Genomic DNA, 24,759 nt, shown 5'->3' with positions numbered 1-24,759 from the left:
ACCTATTGTGTAACTTTATGGAATGTTGGCAAATCAAAGAGCAGCATTTCAGTGTTCACTGTTTGTAAAAAAGATAAAAAATGTATAATGATCATTTAAAAAAAAAAAAGTGCCGCTGTGGGTTTGTTATCTTTGTAATGGTTTGTTACAGTTCCAATAAAGACCTGATCATATTACATTTACTTTTCTAATTAATTGTACTGTAGGATAAAATGTTTGTGAGTGTCAAAAGTTAAGTCAAAGTCTTTATTTCTACAGTTACTGTTAATATACCAATAATACTATTAGTAAGGTTAACTTAAATTGTAAATGGCCTTTGAAAAATAAATAGGCTAACTGAATCTTTACCTTGGAACAAAATATTTACCTGCACAAAAATATCAAAGGAATGACAAAGTAATATATTGATATTTGTTTGTAAATGTAAAAGTTTGTTCTGGACCCATGCTTATGTCAAATAAATTATACAGCGTTTATAAAGCCCCCTGTCCCCCGTCAATTTCTCAATGCTCATTCATTCAGTCTTGGACTTGAGTTCATATTTTGTCCAATAAATAATAACAGTACAGTGTATATAAAAAGAAAACGAGTTTTTCCAATTGCATTCCTCCTCTCAGAGACGTTTCACGTCAAGTGCTTGACCTGTCACTTCCGATTGATGTGGGAAGGTGTAATAAGCCACGCCAGGAATGTCCAAGAGGAAGTAGGGCGCACGTGGAACTGAGCCAGCAGTGATCGCTTAGGGTGATCTGTTCAGTGGAGTCATCCCAGCTGTTAGTGTTTTGTGTTGCTCAAAGTGTGTCACGTCTTTGTCGCTGTTGCTGGGTTACAAGCAGCCATGAACCACATGTGATGTATCCATTCAAATCCAGGCATACGACCGTAGACTAGAGGGATCCGTGTCCCAGGGTCCAGGAGAGTTGGATCAGTCTATCAGTGTGAGAAGGTATGAAACCAGGCCCAGTAACAGTGGGGTACAGACCAGGATAGACACCCACACGGCAATGGAAATGATGCCCCATCTTCTTGCCCGACGGGTGAATTTCATTCTTTCTGGATCAGTTGCCCCTTCAGCCTGTGAAGATAAGGAGGATAACATGATGTGTACAATAACAATCTTCATAGATGTATGCAGAATAATGTGCTCATCTTCTGAAAAATGTAGACTCCAGTATTATGATTTTTCAAAGAGAGTAACATTCATTTGAGGAATAAAATGCTAAATAACCATATAGCGACTAGCCTACCTTGACTGAATTTATCAATGCCACAATTCCGATGCACGTGATGCCACAGATGATGCTGCCTATTGCCAGCTTCCTGTGGTGGTTGTCCTGGCAACCGGAGGCAGCAATATGGCCACAGAAGGCGGGTATTCGGATGCTAGTGGAGTAATTTTTCGTATCGTCCTTTTCACTGCACCCTGGAACGGTATTCAGTGCCATCTCTTCATCCTTCACTTGGTGTTGGTGAGCAGCTGGGAGAGACATTTCTGCAGGAATAGGAGATATAAAAGTAATTAAAAGATAAGTTCAGAATGTTTGACCCCAAACCCTATTTCCTACTTGTAGATTATGTTACCAGCCCTGAAATAAATGCTGGAACCTGCTCACGGTGCACCCAAAGTAGGATGTATTACTTTGCAATAGATTTGTGGCTAACTATCCAGAAGTACGGGTATTCAGTATGAAAAACAGCATGGATTGTGCTGAGAAAGGACAGATCGACATCATCATTGGCTTCTTTGGCCTAAGACTATAACCAGGAGAACTGGAGTACCGTAATTCCTCTAATAGTAACCCCGGCTTGTATTTGTTTCAACTGTAGCGGGTACCAGACTTGTATTAGGAGGAGGCCTGTATAAGAGGGAGGCCTATATTTCAAATTTTCAAACGGATCATAATGAATAAATCAACATTTTGTGTCAGTTTGAACCCAGTAAAATGTACTAGGTTCATTTATTGAAACCAAGTACTGTATGAAATAGTAAACAGTGCAATTACAGGTGGTCACTGGTCATTTCAACGTTTTCAAAGTGAAATCAAGTAACTAGCTCAGTATGCAGCTCAGTATATTAGTAACCCGGCTTGTATTAGGAGGCCGGCTTATAATTGCTTAGCTCAAGAGCGCACCCGGCCATTAATAGAGACCCGGCTTGTATTTGAGACCCGGTTACTATTAGAGGAATTACGGTATATGATTTGATACAAATACAATTTATTTTACATTTCTTGCTTGTTTTTATTCACTTCTACTTTTTGTGTGTTGTATGTTTTGTAAATCGGACCCCAGGTAGACTAGTTGGCGCTTTTTGCATCAACTAATGGGGATCCAAATAAACTGAACTAAACCTACTGCAAAGAAAAGTTGATAATTGGAATCAATAGAGGCAACTACAATATCTCTATGTACAGTAGTGGAGGGAGTACACAGTTCCTTTACTTAGGTAAACGTAGAAATACCCAGATAAGATAGTACTCTGGTAAAAGTAAAGGTCCTTCATTTGAAATTTGACTTAAGTAATAGTATTAGTATTGAATGTACTTACGTATCAAAAGTAAAAGTACATATTCTTGTATTTCAGTGCTTGGGAGCATGCAATCCCTTGAGCTATTGACCTCTGAAGGTTATATTAAAGTGGTCCAGTTATGCTGCTCTGATTATCTCCTCTTTAGGTTTGCTTGTTCTAAATACTTAATCGTCATCAATTTATGCCATGCCTTTTTTTTAAGTAACCGGTAACTAACGGATAAATGTAGTGGATTAAAAAGTACAATATTTACTTGGAAATGTAGTAGAGTAAAAGTACAAAGTTCCCTAAAATGAAAAGTAGAGAAGTACAGCTGTCGATCACTTTGGATATCCTCTCCAACAACAAACTGTCTAAAAAATGCTGCAGGGGATGTATTGCAAAACAACAGCCTTTGGGTAGTTTCCGCACAAAACGGAAAGCAGACGAGCATTTTACAATACAGGATGTAGTGTGTCATCTGTGTCTGCTATGCATTGAACAGGAGCCAGAATAACATTACCATTACATTGATGTGATTATGTCCAACTGCTGGGGTAGCAAGTTGATGTTCAGGGTAATGTTTATCAAAACATTAAAAGAACAATTTGAACATAAAAGACATGCACCCCATTCATTGTTTTACTATTCAATTCTAGTTCCAATCATTTATTTCATTATCATATGGGTGATGGAATGTTTGTGTTCAATACAAATAAACTGTTAAGTCCTATGAATCAACAGGAGACTGGGATAGAAACCGATAGATCAGTGGAATGACACTGTGAAAGTGCCCTAAACCAGTTTATATTAAAGTTAAAAGTTTCTATTCCAGAATCACACGACCAGAAATCAAAATAGGATTCTTAAAGGTAATGAGAACACATAACCTGAAATTAATCTAACTTCCATTCAACAAGACCATATGTCACAATTCACAAGCGTAAGAATTCCACACCACATAATCATGCTTTACTTACAAGTACAGACCTGACAAAGGTGCTTTTGAGAAGAAACACTCCTCTCTCCAATCTCAGTCCACTCCTTTAGGCAAATTTAAAAAAAGAAATCCGTACAGTAATTGTAGCGATAAGACTTGATAAGACCTCTTGTTGGATATACTGGAGGCAGGTGTCGCAGTGTTTAGAGATCACAGCTAGGCTCCTTCCTTGGAATATGAAGAGTTATCAGAATATTCCAAACGTGGGCTATCCAAAGGCTACCCTGCACTTGTCCTCTGAACTTCAAAATGTTTGGATCTGGGATTTTCTCTTGAAGTCCCTGCGTCGGAGCTGCCGTCACCACGGGTCGTTGGGGCACAGAAGTGGCACAGAATTGACACAGAGTGACTAAAACTCATCTGTAGTGAAACTACGTCCACGCCCATTTATATTGTTCATAGTCTCTACTCCCTCCTTTCTTCCCACACACTCCCAGTCTCCTCTCTGGTTACTTTTATTGTCCCTCTGTTTCCCCCTCAGCGACCGGTTATAGCCTTCCGCTCTCATGTAGTTAAGAGAATACTACCAGCCTTCCCTCCCCTCTGCAACATTCCTATGGAACTGGGATAGGTGTGTCACAACACGCCGTGCCCTTTAGGCAAAATAGACATACAAACAGCCTGCCTGCCTGCCTGCCTGCTCGGCTTCTAAAGCTATCTATAAAGAAACATTTCTAACACTGATAACAATCAATAAAAAGATAATCATTTTAAATAGAGAGACATTCTTTCTCATTCCCCTCGTGTTAGAAGGTCCACAGTCCTGTTCACAAGTTAATGTGCACACACACACACTCACACACGCACACACACACACACACATTCTTGACTTCCGCCATCCAACTGCTCTCTGACCTGGAGATAAGAAATACATTTACTCTGTTGCAGTTGAGTCAGTGTTCTGGGACTATACCTGACTGCATTCTTTCTAAGGTGATGGCACGCATTGTACTCACTCCCTGGGCCAGCCCCCACTCCCTGTGCAAGACAAAACATCTCCTTTACAGAGACGACGAGGAGGAGGGATTTTACCTGACGTTTGGGCCAATCATGTTTTCCCCAAACTGGACGACTAAAGGACCAAAGTCATAAAACAGGCCTGTGTCCTGAAACATCACTCAGCAACGTCCAGCCCACCCCACCAGTAGGTTGTGTTGGCTGAATCCAGTCTGCTGCTCCACTTAAGAAAACACAGCACTGGAGTGAACCGTTTAAATGGCAGATATAAGAGGGGGGGGGGGCACCCATTACCACGCCCTACTAGCCCTTAGGATTTCACTAGAGATGCCACTTGGAAAATTGGTAGGAAGAGGCGGCAGTTGTTGTCATCGTCCACGTCTGTCTTGAAGCTTTGTGGCGGGAACATGATCATTTCATGCTGGTTTAATAATTCAGACACTTTGCACCTCGGGAGTGATTTGAAACCAAAGTGTGATTTGAAACCATTGGAATGAAATGAGGCTCAAGAGAGTCTGCAGGAACACACATACACCAGGATTCTGGTCATGTTAATGGAATGCAGACTTATAGGAATCATTTACTTTATACAAATGTGTGTGTGTATTGAATATAATCTCGCTGATAAATTCGCTCAGAGACATGGATATCTGAGGGAGGAAAGAGAGGAAGAGTTCAGTATCATCGGCATAGCAATGATACGAGAAGGCATGAGACGTGATACTGTTGCCCAGAGATTTGGTGTAGACTAGAGGGAGAAGAGGAGGGGTCCAAGGACCGAACCCTGGGGGACACCCATCCAAAGGGGGCGGGGGCCGACAGGGTCCCTCTCCATGATACTCGGTAGGAGCGGTCGTCGAGGTAGGATGTCAGCCATGCCAGCGCAGAGCCAGCCACTCCCATTCCTGCGAGGGATGCAAGGAGGATCTGATGGTTGACTGTGTTGAAGGCTGCCGACAGGTCCAGGAGAATCAGGACAGAGGAGAGGCCCTTTGCTTTTGCTAAGTGAAGAGCCTCTGTGACCGCTATGAGGGCCGTCTCTGTGGAGTGACCAGTCCTGAAGCCTGACTGATTAGGGTCTAGGAGGTCATTCTGTAAGAGATAATCAGTAATTTAGTTGGATACAGCACGTTCAAGTGTTTTAGAAAGGAAGGAGAAGAGAGACAGGACGATAGTTGTCTATGACGGTGGGGTTCATGGTTGTTTTATGAGCGGTGTGACTCACTGTTTTAGGGAGGTGGGGACCACCTCCGAGTTGAGGGAGGAGTTGATGGTTGCCGTTAGGAATGGTAGGATGTCTGGTGCTATGGTCTAGAGGAGTGGGGAGGGTATCGGGTCCAGCTGGCATGTAGTGGGACGGTTCGACGTTACCAGTGTCAAGGCCTCACATCTGTAATGGGAGAGAAAGATGACAGAGTAAAGGATGAGGTTCTCGATTCAGCCTTTGGAATGGGTGGGGGTTGGGAGAAGCAGCTGCGGGTGTTCCCCACTTTTTTTCCTCAAAGAAAAAAACTCAGTCTTCGGCAGAGAGAGAGGAGGGGGGAGTGAGGAGGGGGGACATGGTGACGTGCAGTTTGTGAAGGTTCTTGGCAGAGGCCTCAATCTTATGGTGAAATAAAGAAGCTTTGGCATTAGTAATGGTTTTGGAGAAAGCCAACGAGAGGTTGTGATAGGTGGTGATGTCACCAGTGAGGCGTGACTTTCTATACTTCCTCTCGGCCGCTCTCAGGACCTGGGTCCACATTTTCTCAGTTTGAGTCCTGGATTGAAATGTTAAACCCTGGTTATAATTACTCTCTCTGTAAAGCGGAGAACTGCTGTGGTTCCACTGAGGCCATTTTCATTAAAATATCTCTAGGTGAGAGGGGTCAAAGGTCAAGGAACCCCTTTGAAAATAGCCATGCTCATTTTCTACCCATCAAAAATGTAGCCTGACTTTGGAGGAATATCCACCTCCTTTGCCATGAGACGGCGACATCTGTTCCTAAAGATCCCTCAAGATCTCTAGTTCCGCACGACAGCGACTACTTTCACTCTGGCCTATAAAAAAGAAAGCGAGCCTGCAGCTCGAACCCGCGGGAGAGACGGCTAATCGACCCACATCCCCGCCCTTCTTGTCATTTCATGGTCGCCGTGCCCCGAGGTGGCCTTACAGGATCCTCGGATACTCCACTGTCTCTTTCCAGAGGAGGAAGGGCCTCCCTGTAAAATTCGGAGTAACCACAGCATTATTCCTCGTCCAGCAGTTCAGTTCACGTCACCCCCCCCCCCCCGCTCTGTCCCTCCGCCTCAATCTCAGTCAGGTTTTCTTCCCTCTGTGCCTTCGATCTCTCTCTCCTTCATTTACAGACTCTCCTTTAGAATAGATTCTCTTCTTCTCTTCATTCCCGTATCTTTCTGTCAGCGTCTGTCTCTTCTCCACCTTCTCCGACACTCTTCTCTTTCATGCTCTGTCTTCATCTCCCACTGTCTCCATTTTTTGTATCTAACCCACTACCCTCTCCCCTTTCTCTCTCTTCATAAACACAGGGTCTTAAAACTTTTCTATATAGTCAGGCCTTTAATTGATCATGTATGCGGTGTAACATTTGTGTATGTGGTTGTGTTATTTTAATTAACTTTTTGTAAAGTATTTTTTGTTACCTGTTACCTGTTACCTATCCACTTCGTGCCTAGTGGCACATAAGGCCTTCACAGAGCGTTTCCACTTAGTATTTTTAAAGTATTTTTTTTTTTTTTTTACAAGCTTTTAATTTATATTATATGTGATGTAACGTTATGTTATGTTATTTTGATTAACTTTTGCCTGCCTGTAAAGCACTCTGTGATTTTAATCTTGAGAAGCGCTATACAAATAAAATGTACTTTACCTTACCTTCACCCCCCCCCCTCTCTCTCTCTCACTCTCACACGCATAACTGTTAACTGCAATCTGTTAAATAAAGTTTTCATTCATTCATTCATTCATTCATCCATTCATTCATTCATTCATTAGTAGGCTATATTAAAAAGTACCTTTACTTTGAAATGTAGTGGAGTAAAAGTACAAAGTCTTCTAAAATGTAAATACTCAAGTACCTCAAAAGTGTGCTTAGGTACAGTGCTTGAGTAAAAATACTTACACACACATAGTGAAATAACGCCACCCTGCAAAGGAATCAAACGCACCTTATTCAGAGCTCCACCAATAGGAATCCATACAGTATCAAGGCGGAACAACACGGAAGTACAACAAGGAAAACATGGAGAGAGATATGATGAGAGAGCGACACGTAGCTCTTCAATACTTAGCGGAACTGTGTCAAATGTTTCGCTGTAATGTGTAATGTAATCGCATTTCAGTGATTCTAGTACAGTGTGCATTAGCTACTTAGCTGCACTAATAAATTACTGTAGCTTTCTCGACCCTCTTGCGATATTTAATTCGAACGAAATGGAGAGAAAGAAAGACATAATTTTGGCAACAGAGAAATATGGCTCCAGCGAATCATGGACATATGTTGGGAAGAGTGGAGGAATGGAGAGAAAAAGAGAGGGGGTTGATGGATCCAGAGGGAATTCCATTATTGGCGTATTCAAAGTGAGCATCAAGTCATCAATTGTCGTTGAATTAAATGCACAGTTAGTTCATGCACCGTTTCCATCACATCTACATTGTTCTGTCTTTATAGAGCGTCTTCCTACCACAAGGGTATCCAGAGAGTGTCAGTGGTGATTACCTGCAGTATCAATTCTGGGACACCATGCAGGTATTAGTGGACTAATGATGACTGCATACTTACTAACAGTTAAGAAGATGACCATCCTTGATGATTGATTGATTGAAAATTGTATTAACAGATTGCAGAATGGGTACAATAGAGTACAGCTCAATACACACAATGTATAATGATGTACAATGTATGATGAATTGAAAATGGATGACCCTTATGTAAACAAGACTAAAGTATTTTTCTGGTCTGCATCCTCTTAGCAGTTGTTTGTATTGAGCCGTACTGTATTGTACCCATTCTGCAATTTGTTAATAAAGTTTTCAATCAATCAACCACGAACACTTATTCACCCTCTGCTATTCTCACAGGCTTTCTCCAGTTCGCTGTCCGGAACTCTCGCAACCCAAGCCTCTCTGAGAGGTGTAGGTGTTGGAAACCAGGAAGCAACGGTAGCCGCTGCAACAATTACTTGGTTACTGAGAGGTAAGGTGTTATCAATTAAATTCAATACACATACAGAATCACAGATGTGCAAAACTGTGTTATTACAACTGCTGACTGACTAAGTTGCAAAATGTCATTATCTTCTGTAGATGGCACTGGGATGTTGGGAAGAATCCTCTTTGCCTGGCAGAAAGGGTAGGTCATTTAGTTTGTTTGTCAATGTAAATGTAGTTTATTTACACACTTTAAAATGCATGCCCCTCTCAAATGCACTCTGGCAGTTTACAATTGGGAAAATTGCTGTGCAAAATACATATTTCAAACACATATTTCCTAACAGTCCAAATATATATATAATATAAAATAAAATAAAAACATGCTATAGGAGTACTGCAAATACTAACTACAGAGGGTCTATGACTCTGTTTTGCACCTGACCTGTATGTTTAGGGTGTGACGGACCTCTTGAGTGTGATCTGTAATCTGATTCTTTCTAGAGACTGGCCCTGTTTGGGATGTTAAAATGCCAAACAACAACAGCATATTTCACAACCGGACGGATGTATGTGGATTACACAGTTTTCAGGTCGTTTTCTGGAGTGACAAACCTTCCCAGTCTTCCCAGTCTTGACCATGCTTGAATGCATGTTTGATTCTTTCGTGATTTCATCCACCTGCATGTCCCATCGCAAGTCACCTTGTACCCGCAAGCCAAGAAGCTTTGTGGCTGGAACAATCCATCCGAATGCCTTCAGTACTCAAGTCAGGCATGGGTTCTTTGAGAAGCAGACATATTGAGTACCTTGCATTTGGTCAGATTACATTTCATTCTATTTGCCTCACTCCAGCCTGATGGTTCATAAAGGTCTTTTTGCATGGTGCTGGATTCCTTTACCCTCTTAATCCAGCAAATTCAAATCGTCCAGAAACGTCCACCTTTCTGCTCCTGCCGATAAAGGCATACATTTTAGCCCAAGAAGAGTATTGGACCCCAAATTGTCCCTTAGGCCTCAAGAAAGAGTCCCATTCAGAGAGGGTAGACTGATGCCTCACCCGCTGTCATCTTCCTGTCAGAAAGCTGCTCACCCATGGTAGTAGATCTGGAGGAACCCCTAGTTCACATACTGTAGGTCAGTGACTGCTAGCGTGTGGACAACTCTGTCTTGGAGAAGAGTCTGTGAGAACCAGGCCATTCCACTTGTTTCTGTGGTAGATATTTAAGAGGCCGTGGGTTGTAGATCTTCCCTTTTAACATTCAAATTGCTCTGTGTCTATTATATTATTATTATCTCATAATCCAGTTTGCTGCGTGCCTTTCCCCAGCTTTTGGCAGTAATGAGGTTAAAGATACTGGCCTAAGTTGGTCTCACCTTTGGGAGAGGAATAGTTGTGGCCTCCTTCCATTGCATTGGTACCAGACCTTGCCTCGGGATATGGTCATAATGCACCATTAGTGGGCTCAGGTCATATGCAAACTCCCTTATGAGTATACTACACATAAAATGGTACACTACACACATACAAAAATGTATGGAACCTGCCTGGAACTTATTGGCGAGAGATCTTTCATTACAGACCAATAGGTTCGGAACAGAGCTGGACTTTAGGTCATCGTCAATGCATTTGATCAATTTCAAATTGCTCTTATTTACTGATCTGGGAACAACCGTGTTCAGGACGGTCAGTATTAATTTGATTAGGTCTGAATCCTTGGATTGTTTCTACGTTCCCCTGGGTATTTCTGCCTCATTTTTTATCTCTTGGCCGCGACCTGAGCCTAAATACACAGAGACGTGTCAGCTTTTGTTTAAGTGCTGGGTGTATTGGCTGTCCCCTGGTCTGGAGGCTGAATAGTAAGTTTGTTGAGGTATGGTATGTCATGTTAACAGTGTAGTGACCAGGAAACAAAGTCTCCAATAGTTGTCAGTCACCATCCAGACCCCCTCATTATGTCCTCACCATGGTCTCTGGAGCCACACCAGGTCCACAGACTTGAAGAAGAAAGAACAAGTCAGAGGCTTGGTGCACCACGAAGGAGAAGGCAGTGTTTCCTTAAAAATCCATCAAAAATCTTCAATGGAGAACTGCATCCATACTTTTTTAGTTAGAACATGTGTTATTATTCAAACCTTTGTTTTGTATTTTGTATTGAGAGACCTAGTTCACGTGGCTGCCCTTAGAAGCACCACCTAGTGGTTCATAATGGTTATTAATGCATTATATGTCTGTTTTCAGGAGTAAACTGGACTCTGAAGCCAAGAAATGGAGGTATATTCGGGCTCTAAAACATTTCAGTGTTGGTCAATACGTTGAATATCACAAGACAATTTGACATTTCTGACAATTGCATTTTCTACCAGGCTCTTTGCTGATGTTCTCAATGACATTGCCATGTTCATGGAGATTCTGGCTCCAAACTTTCCCACTTGCTTCACATTGATTGTGTGCACTGCAGGGATATTCAAGGTGTGGTAACATGCCCCTTCACTGTTATTGTAGTTGTAATTGACAATAATTGAGTTGGTATTTTTTGAATGGTTACAAACAGATTTACAGATGTATATCTCTTTCCCAGTCCATTGTAGGAGTTGCAGGCGGGGCAACCAGAGCTGCCTTGACAGTTCATCAAGCTCGTAGAGACAACATGGCTGACATTTCTGCCAAAGATGGCAGCCAGGTGCTTTTTACATTTCATCTGACCTCTTGCCAAGTGGTGCATAGCCTCTGAATATATGTTGTGAAAAGATGATATTTTACTGACGTATGTCTTTTATTCCATGCAGGAGACTTTGGTGAATCTGGCTGGACTGCTGGTCAGTCTAATCCTTATTCCCCTTGTCACTGACAATCCAATGTGAGTCCTCTCATCAAAAGACTTGTTCATCTGGACATTTTAAACCCAAAAAAGTCGTCTTAAAATTCTGGTATTTGGTGGATTGATATAGTCCTGCAGTTTTGTCGATTGACATCTTAACTCGTCCTGTCCCCATCTGTTTCAACTCCTCAGCCTGACCCTTGGCCTTTTCTTCCTCTTCACAATACTCCACCTCTTTGCTAATTACAAAGCAGTGCGCTCGGTTGTCATGGAGACCTTAAATGAAGCACGGCTTTCAATTGTGCTGCACCAGTACCTGAGTGACGGACAGATCCTCAGTCCTGTGGAGGCTAATCGGCGAGAACCGGTGTTCTTGGGTAAGAACAATTGTGAAAGCTGTGACCATCTTTTGTCTCTCCAAAGAAAAAGCTATCGATGCTTTCAGTATCTAGTGGTAACGGCAACAACGGTTTATTATTTATAACTCTTAGTTGTCAAGTGTCTTTTAATACACTCTTCTATTTTACTCCCTTTCAGATTTCAGGAGAAAAGTGCACGTCAAACTCGGAGTGATGCTAGCAGAAATTATACAGAGGTAATTTCACACAGCGAGTCGTACCCTTGAAGTAAACATGGATAAAGCGTAAAGGTTCAACCCAGTTTGATTCTAACTTCCTTCATTATGTAGCCCAGAAGAACTGAACCTGGCTTTGAAGAACAACCACATGCCTTACCTCGTAGGAGTGAGAAACGGTTTGTAAACTCGTATGACATCATCTTCCCCGTCTTTAGGTGCCTTGAGTCATCTTTTTTTTGTATCCACTTTTTCTCCCATTTTCTATATTTTCTCCCATCCCAATTTCGTATCATCCAATTCAACCCTCCCCTGTCACGAACGCTGTTTCTTGCCTCCCACAAGCCGGCTGCAATGTGGACTAAGTCATACATAGCACAAGTCCCCTCCGGTACTTGAGGTAACAGCAGTCGCATCTTTTCACCTGCGCAGCTCGATCTCTCAGTGGCGAGGAGTAACGCGTGGGAGGCTCACGCTGCCCCCGACACTTCCTGATTCTACTGCGCAGGCGCACCAACCGACCTGTAGGAGTCGCTGTCCACAACGCCCGATCCCCACCCATCAGTTTCCCACCCCCTAATACGGCCAATGTGTAAACTATCATTACACATGGGCAAAACAGAGTCCATTCTCTTCGGTTCAAATAACAAACTCAGCAAGACCGACGGCTTCTCAGTTACAGTGGGTGACAATATTGTCACAAGGAAAGATGAAATTACCTACCTGGGTTCCATCCTAGAGGCTAATCTCTCCGGTGACAAAATGGCATCCAATGTAATAAAAAAAGTCAACCAACGAACTCGATTCTTGTACCGGATCTCCTCTCTGGTAAACAAGAATACCCTGAAGACTCTGGCAGGAGCACTCATTCAGGGGTACTACGACTATGCTTGCACCTCATGGTACCAAAGCACCTCAAAGGCGCTAAAAACAAAATTACAAACATCTCAAAACAAACTGGTCAGACTACTGCTTGACCTTACTCCTAGAACCCACCTCACCCCTGCCCACTTTGACAACCTAGGATGGCTTAGAGTAGATGACAGAGTACAGCAACTTGCAATGGGCCTGGTCTACAAGATACACTACACGACCAAGGTACCCATGTACATGGCAAAATACTTCCCAAAGGTCAGTGAATACCACGATCACAACACCAGAGGGAGCTCCACAAATCATGTTAAACCCAGATTCGGCTCAAATAAGGGACTAAACACGTTTCGCAATTATGCCACATCAATGTGGAACGCCCTACCCAAAGCTGTAAAGGAATGTGGATCACTACCCACTTTCAAAACCTCTCTCAAGAGACACCTACGGGAGACTGCAATTCAACACTGGCCCCTGTAAATATCCTAACCCAACCCCCTCCAATGTACAGTCATTTACCTAGTATGGTTTTGTCAATAGTCCAATGTACAATTTTGTTTGTTTGTACAGAGTCTCCCCCCCCTCAATGTACAGTTTTGCTTGCTTATACAGTGTGCCCCCCCCCCCCCCCCCCCCAACCACCTCCAATGTAAATTACCCAGTATGGTTGTCAATATCCCAGTGTACCCAACCCCCCCCACCCAACCTCCTCCAATGTACAGTTTCTACGTCAAATGTATATACTCCCTTTTCTTGACTCCTTCTGTATCACAAACAGTACTGTATTTGCAAATCTGGTATGTCATAAATGTATAGATGTAGCAGTACTGACTATCTGTATGTCATGTATGTCATATATGTCCTGATGAATTGAAAATGGGGGACCCTGGTGGAAACAAGACGAAAGTCTTTCTCTGGTCTGCATCCCCTTAACAATTGTGTGTATTGAGCTGTACTGTATTGTACCCATTCTGCAATCTGTTAATACAGTTTTCAATCAATCAATCAATTAGTACGGACGACCAGCTAAACTGAAAGCAAATGTGGAGCGCTGGGCTCGAACAGGCAAGCCCAGCGTCTCCAGATTTCGTGGCGAGCGCCTTGCCCACTACGCCACATAGCCGCCCTTGTGCCTTGAGTCATCTTTTGATACACAGAACAGCATTGTCCTTATAGCATATAGGGCGGGCCATATGAAATATATAAACGATGACTTCATATTAGGACTGAACACTATGTGGAATTTATATCGCAATATGAAAGGACAACATACCGACAACCTGAAAGACTGCCATATGGATTTATTATTATGATTAGAATACACATTATTAAAGAGAAAATTTGATTTGAGAAGAGTCTGGCAGATGTGCTTCACTCACAAGCTGAAATGTGACGTTCATATAATAAATACAAAGATTGGTCATCACTGGGAAGTCCAATTGACCGATATTAAACCCTGCCCTCTTTTCTTGATCCTCCACAGTTGTGATTGGAGAATCAAGAAAAGAGGGCAGGGTTTGAGATTGGTCAATAGGATATGGGGGGTGGTATTGGATTTAGATACTGTATTGTGTATTCTCACAATACTACTGATTGGGTTTCAAACCACATAAAAAGGAAATGTAGATTCTAAACGTAAGACTAGAAAAAAAAATCCAATTCTATCCATATCGTCCAGCCCTGCTTAACGAAATTATTAGGATTAGAAAATAAATAGTGTTTTGTCTCTCACTCAGGCTGTGTGTGTGTGTGTTTGGGACCGGAAGCATCCGTGTGTGATGAGATCAGAGCAGTGTGCCAAGCTCTCTGCCTCAGCAGTGCCCTGCATCCTGCCACGCCGCCACTGCCCGGGGCCCTGAAGCAGCTGGCGGTGTTCAAGAGCCAAAGTGAGCCTCTATTTCTTCTTCTTTCTGCCATTAACTCACCGACTGTCATTACTTCATCATAGCAAACATCTCGATTAGCAAACAGGTGATATGTAATAAAGTGCCCTAAACTGTAATCATAGTAATCACAACTACCTACCTCATTATATAGTCTACCCGTATAACTCTGTATGATAGCAAGTTCAAGTTCAAGTTCAAGTTCTTTAATAGTTGTCATACAGAAGTACAGAATACTTTCATACAAAATGCTTCTTACTGTTACGCTCCAGAGACTGTGCTAGACAAGATAGTATCAAATAACATAATATAGCATGTAATTTAGAAGAAGAAAAATGAGGTCACAGTGTTCGGTATAGACATATGTACAATGTTCTGAGTTACCATATAATATACAATACTATGCAGTGTACTAATGTACAGTACTATCTAGTGCAAAGCAGAAATGGGATGAGGTACAATTTTAGGTACAATTTACAGTAAGGTGTACGAGTTGTAGTGCAATCCTTCATCAATAAATATAAAGTGTGGGGAGTGGGTGCTACAGTGTGTTTGTTTAAAGTGGGTGTGTGCTATAAAGTGTGTGGAGTGGGTGCTACAGTGTGTTTGTTTAAAGTGAGTGTGTGCGTGTGGATGTGTGTGCTATGTGCGTTTGGTGGTTGTTGTTGTGTAGTGTTCATTCATTGTTCGTTTAGCAGCCTGATGGCCTGGGGATAGAAGCTTCTTCTGAGTCTTTCTGTGCTCGCCTTGAGACTCCGGTATCGCTTGCCTGACCGCAGCAGTTCAAAGAGGCAGTTGTTCGGGTGACTGGAGTCTTTAATGATTCTCTTAGCCTTGCCCTTGCAACGCTTGTTGTAAATGTTCTGGAGGGTGGGGAGCCCCCCTCCAATTGTGCGTTCGGCTGAACGTGTCACTCTTTGTAGTCTGCTTCGGTCTTGTGCAGTGCTATTCCCAAACCAGGAGGTGATGTTGCCGGTCAAGATGCTCTCTATTGTACATGAGTAGAAGTTCTTAAGGCTCTTCTGACTGACTTGGAACTTCCTTAGGCGCCTGAGGAAGTAGAGGCGTTGTCGTGCCTTCTTCACAACACTGTCAATGTGTGTGGTCCATGTCAAGTCCTCGGATATGTAGGCTCCGAGGTACTTAAAGCTGTTGACTCTCTCAACCGGTGCCCCGTCGATGCTGAGGGGGCTGTAGTCCTTGACCCCCGACCTCCTGAAGTCCACAATCATCTCCTTTGTTTTGCTGACGTTCAGGGAGAGGCTGTTTTCCTGGCACCATCCCGCCAGGACCTTGACCTCTTCCAGGTAGGCCCTCTCGTCGTTGGCAGAGATCAGGCCCACCACCACTGTGTCGTCAGCAAATTTGATGATTGTATTGCTACTCCGCTGAGCCACACAGTCGTGTGTGTACAGGGAGTAGAGGAGGGGACTCAGAACACAGCCCTGGGGGGCCCCTATGTTGAGGGTGATGGATGAGGAGGTGCAGTTGCCTGCTCTCACCACCTGGGGTCTGCCAGTCAGGAAGTCCAGCATGTAGCAATAGTGCTGTATACATATTTATATTTACATATATATCCATATATGTCTGAATATACCTGCATATAATTATTTCATATACCTACTTATACATCTGCATATAACCCATATAACTCTGTATGATAGCATGTACAATAATGCTGTATATACCGTATATATATATATATATATATATATATATATATATATATATATATATATATATATATTCTACCATATCTATCCACATCTGTCTGTACATACCTGCATATAATCCTTTTTACTTATCTGTAGATACTATATATCTGTACATATCCCTTACCTACTCTTAGTAGTTATGCTGCTGGCCAGTATGATTTACTACCATAGTCTCTTTATACCTGTATCATATTAATACAACAACTCTGTACATACATCTGATTAGCACTATACTCAGTAGTACTAATTTATATATTTTATACCCAGTTTAATCAACTGTACATTGTATATTACTATTGCACTTTACTGTTACATTTGCACTCTGGTTGGATGCCCAACTTATTTTCGTTGTATTGTACTTATGCTGTAGAATGACAATAAATGTATCTAAAGTAATGTGATTATCGTTACATGACAACTATGGCCAATGAGCTTTGTGGTAGTGTGTCATATTAGAAGGAAATGCATGACACGTTATGAGAACACTAAGAATAAAAACTGCTCTTCTTTTGACAGGTCACTGGGAAATGGTCTACGAGAGCCACAAGCTGATGGACCAGGTTTTTGAGCAATTTCACAAGGGTAAGCCATTAACAACAGTTAGGTTTATCTTAAAGGGCCACTTCACACATTTTCAACCTGAATCATATCGTTCCGTTGTGAGGAGGATGTGATAATCGACCATAAAACCTACCAACGTGTTCCGTGTTCTCGAGAGCTCAGCCAAATTAAGTCTAGTTAACCAACTCAAGAGCAGAACTCCTGTGAGCTGCAGGCATTATTTCCTCAACTATTTCCATGCGACCGACGGTACGTACTGTAGGAAGCAGGTGCTTATCACGTCTGATAAAGAGATGGGTATATACGTAGATGAAAAGGTATGTGTCTGATAGGGATATATTATTAAAAGATTGTATAATTGGCTGATATGAACATAGATAATGTATGTAAAAGCTAAATAGTATATTATGCTGTATTGTATTATGAATTAATTATGAGTAGGTATTATTGTATTGTATTATGAATTCATTGGGCGTATATATTGTTGTATTGTATTATGAATTTGATTAGGAGTTTTTATTGTTGTTTTAATTGTCTGTATGACATGTGAATGTTGTGAGTGTATAAGTCTGTAACTGTATTTTACGTGTTATGGACACCAGGAAGAATAGCCCCAGCACTGCTGTGGCTAATGGGGATCCAAATAAACTTAAACTTAAACGTTTGGTACGTTTGATGTCTGATTATCACATGTCCTCCTCACGACAGAAAGATGTGATTCTGGTTATTAAAAAACTGCAAAATGCCTCTTTAACAACAATTAAGTGATAAGCACCTGCTTCCCACAGTATGTATTTTCAGTGACAGAGAAATGTTTTCAACTGTTGATCTTTAGGCCTGGAAGTTGCTGGATGGCAAACCAGTCGAACCCTCCTGGACTGGGATGAGTGGAGGGTTGAGTGGAAGACGAAGACCAACTGAGGGGACGGACGACTGACTGACGGAGTGTTTTCTCCCTGATCGTTTTCAATCACATCATCTGTTTTTTTTTTTTTTTTTTTTTTATATATACATGCAACAGTGTTGTTGCCAGTAATTGTGTGTGTGGCCATTTTTAAGAATCCATAACATACTTTGTTTTGTTTCATTTCTTCTTTTCTCAAAACATATGTAGGTCCACATTTGTCATAATGGTGTCCTTCATTGTACTGCGGTGTGTGATAGTCAGGGACATTTACATTTAGTCATTTAGCTGACGCTTTTATCCAAAGCGACTTACAAGTTCTGTACGACAAGCCATCAGGAAGGGCACAACTCTATCAGCTGAGCAACAATGTTCATCAAAGTGTTGAGTGCTACAGTGTAGGTTAGTTTATTAGGACAAGTGCATGACAGTACGGTTAGTTAGGGTTAGATAATTTTGTCAGTGTCATATACTGCCATAGTGCTAACAAATAGGAGGAACAATATACAGTACTTTAGCTAATAGCTACTGTAGTCATGCTTGAAGGATATCATATTTCTGTTGGATGTAAATGAGTTGGGAATGTTGTCACTAGCTAGGCTGTGCTGTAAGCTGCACTCATGTGCCATTGATCCAATGACAGTTGTGATGGAATGAGAAAGAGCTGTGATGAGCAATGTTGTGTGAAACAACGATTTCTTTTGTTTTTGGCCTGTGAGGGATATTGAAGAGTGTTATCAATAATTATTATATAATTTTATCTTACACATTGCACACTCTAATCATTATCCCCAACAATCCAACATTGTTGCCTTCAATGCCTTGTGCTCTAACTTGCACTCACAATTGTTTATGACCATTTGCATACATTTACGATACAATTAAAGTGTTGATGTATTCATTCGTTCGTCGTTCAGTCATTACTGCTTCCAGAGATATAGCAGTTTCATGTAGGAAGGGACAGAGGTGTGCTAGGTGTGGCGGGGAGCATGACTATGGGAAGTGTGGGGAGGGAGTGAAGCTGAGGTGTTGTAGTTGTGGAGGGGAGCATAGTGTAGCGTTTAGGGGGTGTGAGGTGATGAAGAGGGAGGTAGTGGTTCAGAGTGTTAGAAGGGAGGGTAAGTTATCGTATGCAGAGGCGGCTAGGAGGGTAGGACAAGGAAGTCAAGTTAGGGTGCAGGGGTTTGTAGAAGGGCAGTTGGCAGAAAGGGTAGGGCAGGAGGATAGAGAGAGGGTGTGGGAGGAGAAATTGAGTATTGTGGGCTTCGTGGCAGGGGTAGTTAATACTGCGGCAAAGATTGAGGGTAGAACAGATAGAACAAAGATGATTGTTAGGATAGCGGTTCAACATTTGGGTATGGAAGGTCTGACATTGGAGGAGGTGGTTAGGGAATTGAATAAGGGGGCAGCGGGTGATGAATGAAAACTTTATTTAACAGATTGCAGAATGGGTACAATACAGTACGGCTCAATACACACAATTGTTAAGGGGATGCAGACCTGAGAAAGACGTTTGTCTTGTTTACATCAGGGTCCCCCATTTTCAATTCATATAGACCTTTATGACATACACAACATACATGACATTTATGGCATAGGGACATATAGGTATTTAGTACTGATACTTTTGTGACAAACGGTATTCAAATATACAGTACTGTTACCCCTAGATCCTGACAGAGTATATACATATGATGGGGAGGGGACTGTACATTAGGAGGGGGTGGGTGGGAGAGAGATATACATACGGCGGGGAGGGAATATATACATGCGGTGGGGAGGAGACTGTCTATTAGGAGGTGGTGGGGGTTTTGGGCATTTACGGTGGCCAGTTTCGAATTGCAGCCTCCCGTAGGTGCTCTTTAAGAGCGGTTTTGAATGTGGGTACAGAGTCAGCAGGGGGCAAGGAGTGTCTCGCGGTGACGGGAAGTCCCGCCCCCCCGTGTTACTGTTGCTATGGTCTCCCAAGCTCTCCCAAATGTTCTCACAGGCACACTGAAACAACCACATGTCAATCGAACAACATGGATTCTCTCTTAAAGATTCCTGAAACTATTGCTATCAGTTATTTGCCCAATGCCGCTACTCTATCGAAGAGAGTTCTCCAGAAAGGCCTGAATTATTTTACTCAAGGATATATCCATGAAATTAGGATTTCGGACGGAGAAGGAGATGACAACGTCAAAGTTGATGCCAAGTGTTGGCGGTCTATGCGGAAGACACAAACGCCTCACAAACTCCACATTGTAATTCGTCAGGATACAATTGTGGAGTCCTACTGCACATGTAAAGCAGGGTGAGTATGTTAGTGGTCCCTTATTATAAAATTGTTAGAGTGAATGAAGATTTAAGCCTAGTATCTGCTAACTGCTAGCTACAATGGGCTAATCATCTAACGTTATGCTAATCACACAAATGTCGCGGTATGTAGGTGACAAATAAACATTTGAATTTGAACTACTGTAATTAGCTAGCTTACCTTTAGTGTTGGCGCAGCTGTATATTGATGTGTGGAGTAGCTATCAACCATTTGATTGTTGCATGTGTATTTTCAGGATAAATGGACACTGTTCCCATGTCGTTGGCATTGTCAAGTCTCTTCAAGGATTCAAATGGCACAACTTTACCCACATACCAGAACAACAAAGTTGCACCAGCATACCACAGCAATGGCATGTCCCCAGAGGTGATAAAATACAGCCAGTACCTATTAACCATGTCGTGGTTGCAAAACCCTCTGAGAAGAGAAAGAGACGGCCAGTGGTGTGCCATGTTGACACTTCTTACAGGTAAAGTGGTAGTAATACACCCAACAGATATAATAAAGTGAACAAAGTCCATGAGTTACAATATCAAAAATGAATTTTATTAGTAATACTCTTTATAAGTTGATGTACATATAAAATTAGCTCATGAGACATCAATGTCAATGAAGAGAACACAATCTTAGAAGAATTCAGGATTCAGAAAATAGCATAGCACTGAAACTGCCCTCACCAAAATAATCAGTGACCTCAGACTAAACTCTGATGAGAATAAGGTCTCCATCCTTAGTGGTATTCATAAAAAAAAGAATTGGAACGAAATATTACAAATTAAGTTTTTTATGACCTTGAACGTGCCACATTTGACTGAGACATCTGAGAATGACCAGCAGCAAAAGGAGGGATATTCAAACGTAATCCAAGCTCTTTCAACTCGTCGTGTATTGTAAAACCCTTGTCAGCCATAACAGCATCACCATCCTTGATGTAACCATGAACTTTCAGTGTTTTAAGTAAATCATAAAAACCACTGCTTTCAGTAATCGCTTTATCGGATACAGCACCTGTAAATAACTCAGACACAAAAATGACAGACCCACTTGGATCACATCCAATCAATGCTTTGAGGGTTGTGCTTGACTTATAGTCACTATAAAGCTGACTTTGTAAAGCCAGTGCAGATGGCACCTGGGTCTTAAATTCAGTACCATCAATAATGACTAAAGTAGAAGGAAATTCCTTTCTAAAGTTTTCAGGCATGTTTTCAATAATAATGTCTCTATGAGGCCATATGCTAATTTGTCCAAATTTAAAATACATAAGTTCTATGCATGTATTAAAAACAAGTCCTGCAGACTGCATGGATACTCCAAATCTTTGAGACAAATCTTGAAGTCCAAAGTTGTGTCTTAACCTACACAATGTCAAGAATAGGCCATTGGATTTTCCTAGTGACCTCATGTCTTTACGCCCCTTTGCATAAGGTGCATCACAGCCAGCAGGCACAAGAAAATCTAACAATAACATGAATCTAACATATGTGATCCCAGTGTAGTACTTAAAAAGCCCTTTGATCTTTGTTTCTTTTTGGACAACACTTTGTACAGTACAGAATGTCTTTTTCTGAGCATCCTGTTCGAGAGACTGTATTATCTGTTCCTTTTCAAGAAGCTGCCCTCTCAACCAGGTTATCGTCCTCTCCTTCTTCTCCAGCTCTGACTTCAATCTTGCACCTTCCACAGCAGTGCCCAATACTTCTAAAGGGCAAACCCCTGGAAACAGAAATATTACAATTATTGTTAGGGAGTTTCCACATATACATGACATCACAATAATAACATTTTGCTTTTATTCTACAGACAAGAAATCTCAAGAAGAAAACAGACCCGGTTCCACACCAGAGGTGTGGAAATGTATCTGTGCACCAGCCATCTCCAGTGAAGCTTCCAGCGATCTACAAAGATCTGAATACTGCAGACACAAACCTGGTAGCACTGGAAGAACGCACTCGGGCCCAGGCTCTCTCAAATGACTGGTTTGAAGAGCGGAGGTCACGACTGACTGCTTCAAACTTTGCGAAAGCGGTAAACAGAAAATCTGCCCCAACAACAAAATTTCTGGAGAGTGTTTTCCGGTTGACATCCATTTGTGCCCCGGCTTTGGAGTATGGGAAAAGGAATGAGGCAAAGGCCAAGGCCAAATATCTGGAGGTTTATCCCGCCAGACATTTTCACGAGTGTGGTCTTGTTGTCAATTCAGAGTTCGATTTTTTAGGAGCCACACCTGACGGGAAGTTGTGCGACAATGGCGAGAGTGGGATAGTCGAAGTGAAATGTCCTTATAAGGCAAGAAACTGTTTGATATTGGAGGCTTGCGACAACTTCCCAGATTTCTGTTTACACAAAGATGAGGGGGGCAGTATTTCATTGAAGACGCACGACTATTATGTGCAAATACAAGGACAACTTATGGTGACAGGCTGCCAATTCTGTGAATTCATAGTTTTTACGCAGAAAGATATCTTTGTGGAAAGAATATTCCCAGACATACCATTTATGGAAAGATTACTGCACAGACTTGCTGCATTTTTTAAAGATCATGCTTCTCAGTTCCTAAAAGAAAGGTAGACCCTTACATTCTCCTTCAGTCTGAGTAGCTGTGCACGTCTGTGTAGCTGTATAACTGAGCTCCGATTGGTGGTTGATGACATCCAGAGAGGGATTGATGTCCCTGTGAAGTATCAAAATCATAATCAAATAAATGCACTTTAATTAATAAATCCATGTTCATTAATCATAACATTTGGTCTCAGTATTATTTATGTATTGTTTGATTGTAACAAGAACTTGCAGTATCTTTGGTTCACAAATTAATACTAGATATGAGCATTTATAACAAATTATTAAATGACATCTGATTCACACATGCAAATGGTGTTTTTAGTTAGTGATTCACATCTTCACTAACACATCACAATATTCAGACAATACCGCCTATAAGGACTTTGACAATACCCAGTCTTCAGGACTTACAAGTTAGTATTTTCCTGCAGTAGTTCTTTTTTAGATGGGGGGTTGTCAGGATCAAGCAGGAGTCTTTTCTTTGGCAACGGACGCACCGACTTACATGTGGTCCCATCAGCTTTTATAGGGTCTGGATATTGCACAGTAGGTCCATCCCCGCCAACAAAATGCTATAAGGTGAGATAGGCATGACAGAGAAGAGAAAGTGGATCACAGATTGTAAGGCATTCAGGTTACTCATGCTAGCTGATTGAAAACTGTATTAACAGATTGCAGAATGGGTACAATACAGTACAGCTCAATACACATAATAGTTAAGGGGATGCAGACCAGAGAAAGACTTTAGTCTTGTTTACATCAGGGTCCCCCATTTTCAATTCATAATGACATTTATGTGTTATGACATACACAACAGATATATAGCATGACATTTATGACATACAGATACAGTACTGTTACATTTGTGACATCCAAGATATGCAAATATACAGTACTGTTAAAAAGATATCCTAACAGGAAATATATACATACGAGGGGGAGGAAACTGTACATTAGGAGGGGGGGTTTGGACATTTACAGTACACTAACATTTAGCTAACGTTAGTTCGGTTGTTAGAATCAACTGGACAACTTCCAATTCATAATTTTCAAGGGTGTTGACTAAGTAGCTGTAGCTATATGTAGTTTTCCTTCAGCTCATGAACTGATCGGAATGTTTTCGGAGACTCTTTTTGGCGACGTTAGGTTAACGTTAGGTTAACCATGCGTTAGCATTAGCTATGAATAGCTGGCTACCTAACGATCGGCTAGCCATCTATCTATCTATATACAGTATATATAAGATAACAAGTGATGACTTCTGTTTAACTCAAATGTTGAAGCATATATTACTGAAGCATATTTTTCGGGCTTACCGTTGAGCATACAGCCTTGTTCTTGTTGATCTTGTCCACATTCAGCTGTGTATGGGGCCGTCCACAAGCCTTAATCCACTTTAAACATTTTTCCAACTGTGTTTTAGGCTTTGGAAAATTTATAAAACGCGCTCCCTTTAGTCTTTCTGGATATCTCTGGTCATTATTGCACGTTCCCCAAGCACATCTAAGAACCATTTTCTCGACAACAACAATGCAGGACTGGCTGGCTATCTGTGAGACATCATGGCGGCTCTATTTCAAGGGGCGCGGCCTTAAGAAATCGGGCAATCTTATTGGTTATTATTCTCTGTGTGATTGACAGCGGGGAAAGGTCTAATGGGAAGTAGCAGCATTAGTTGCACTCCATGAAGGTGAGGGGAATTGGATTTTGTAGGAGGTAAAGGATGCCAGTAGATGGCGGCACATACCCTAACAAGTGGTCGGCCGCCGTTAAACCTCAATAAGAAGAAGAAGAAGAAGAAGACCAGAGGTAGAGGTATTCCCGTATTCCCATACTCAAGGGGGCACTGTTGCACTTGGTATACAGTAGTTCGCAACTACACAAGGAAGGGAATAAACCAAAACAAATTAACTTCCGATCTGAGCCAGT

At 41.8% G+C, this 24,759-nt stretch overlaps 1 protein-coding gene and 1 long non-coding RNA gene across 2 annotated transcripts; one reads left to right on the top strand and one right to left on the bottom strand.

The window, feature by feature from the left end:
- Window positions 1-7,715: 7,715 nt before the first annotated feature.
- Window positions 7,716-18,839, top strand: rusf1 (RUS family member 1). Its single transcript, XM_084329996.1, has 14 exons — window positions 7,716-8,046; window positions 8,138-8,215; window positions 8,548-8,662; window positions 8,773-8,818; window positions 10,859-10,891; window positions 10,984-11,089; window positions 11,199-11,300; window positions 11,407-11,477; window positions 11,631-11,815; window positions 11,976-12,033; window positions 12,127-12,191; window positions 14,619-14,768; window positions 16,997-17,062; window positions 17,877-18,839. The coding sequence occupies exons 1-14, from the start codon at window positions 7,900-7,902 to the stop codon at window positions 17,960-17,962; spliced, it is 1,308 nt and encodes a 435-aa protein (XP_084186122.1). The 5' UTR covers window positions 7,716-7,899; the 3' UTR covers window positions 17,963-18,839.
- A 2,032-nt stretch (window positions 18,840-20,871) lies between these two features.
- On the bottom strand, window positions 20,872-24,359 carry LOC311240785. The gene is made up of 4 exons (XR_014620493.1): window positions 24,147-24,359; window positions 23,242-23,402; window positions 22,845-22,939; window positions 20,872-21,981 (listed from the first exon to the last, which is right to left on the bottom strand). It is a non-coding gene; the product is annotated as an uncharacterized lncRNA (long non-coding RNA).
- Between the last annotated feature and the right edge of the window lie 400 nt (window positions 24,360-24,759).

This window comes from Notolepis coatsorum, assembly GCF_963971535.1.
Source record: "Notolepis coatsorum genome assembly, chromosome: 14".
In the NCBI taxonomy this organism is placed as follows: Eukaryota; Metazoa; Chordata; class Actinopteri; order Aulopiformes; family Paralepididae; genus Notolepis; species Notolepis coatsorum.
This window is presented reverse-complemented; position numbering and strand designations above follow the sequence as displayed.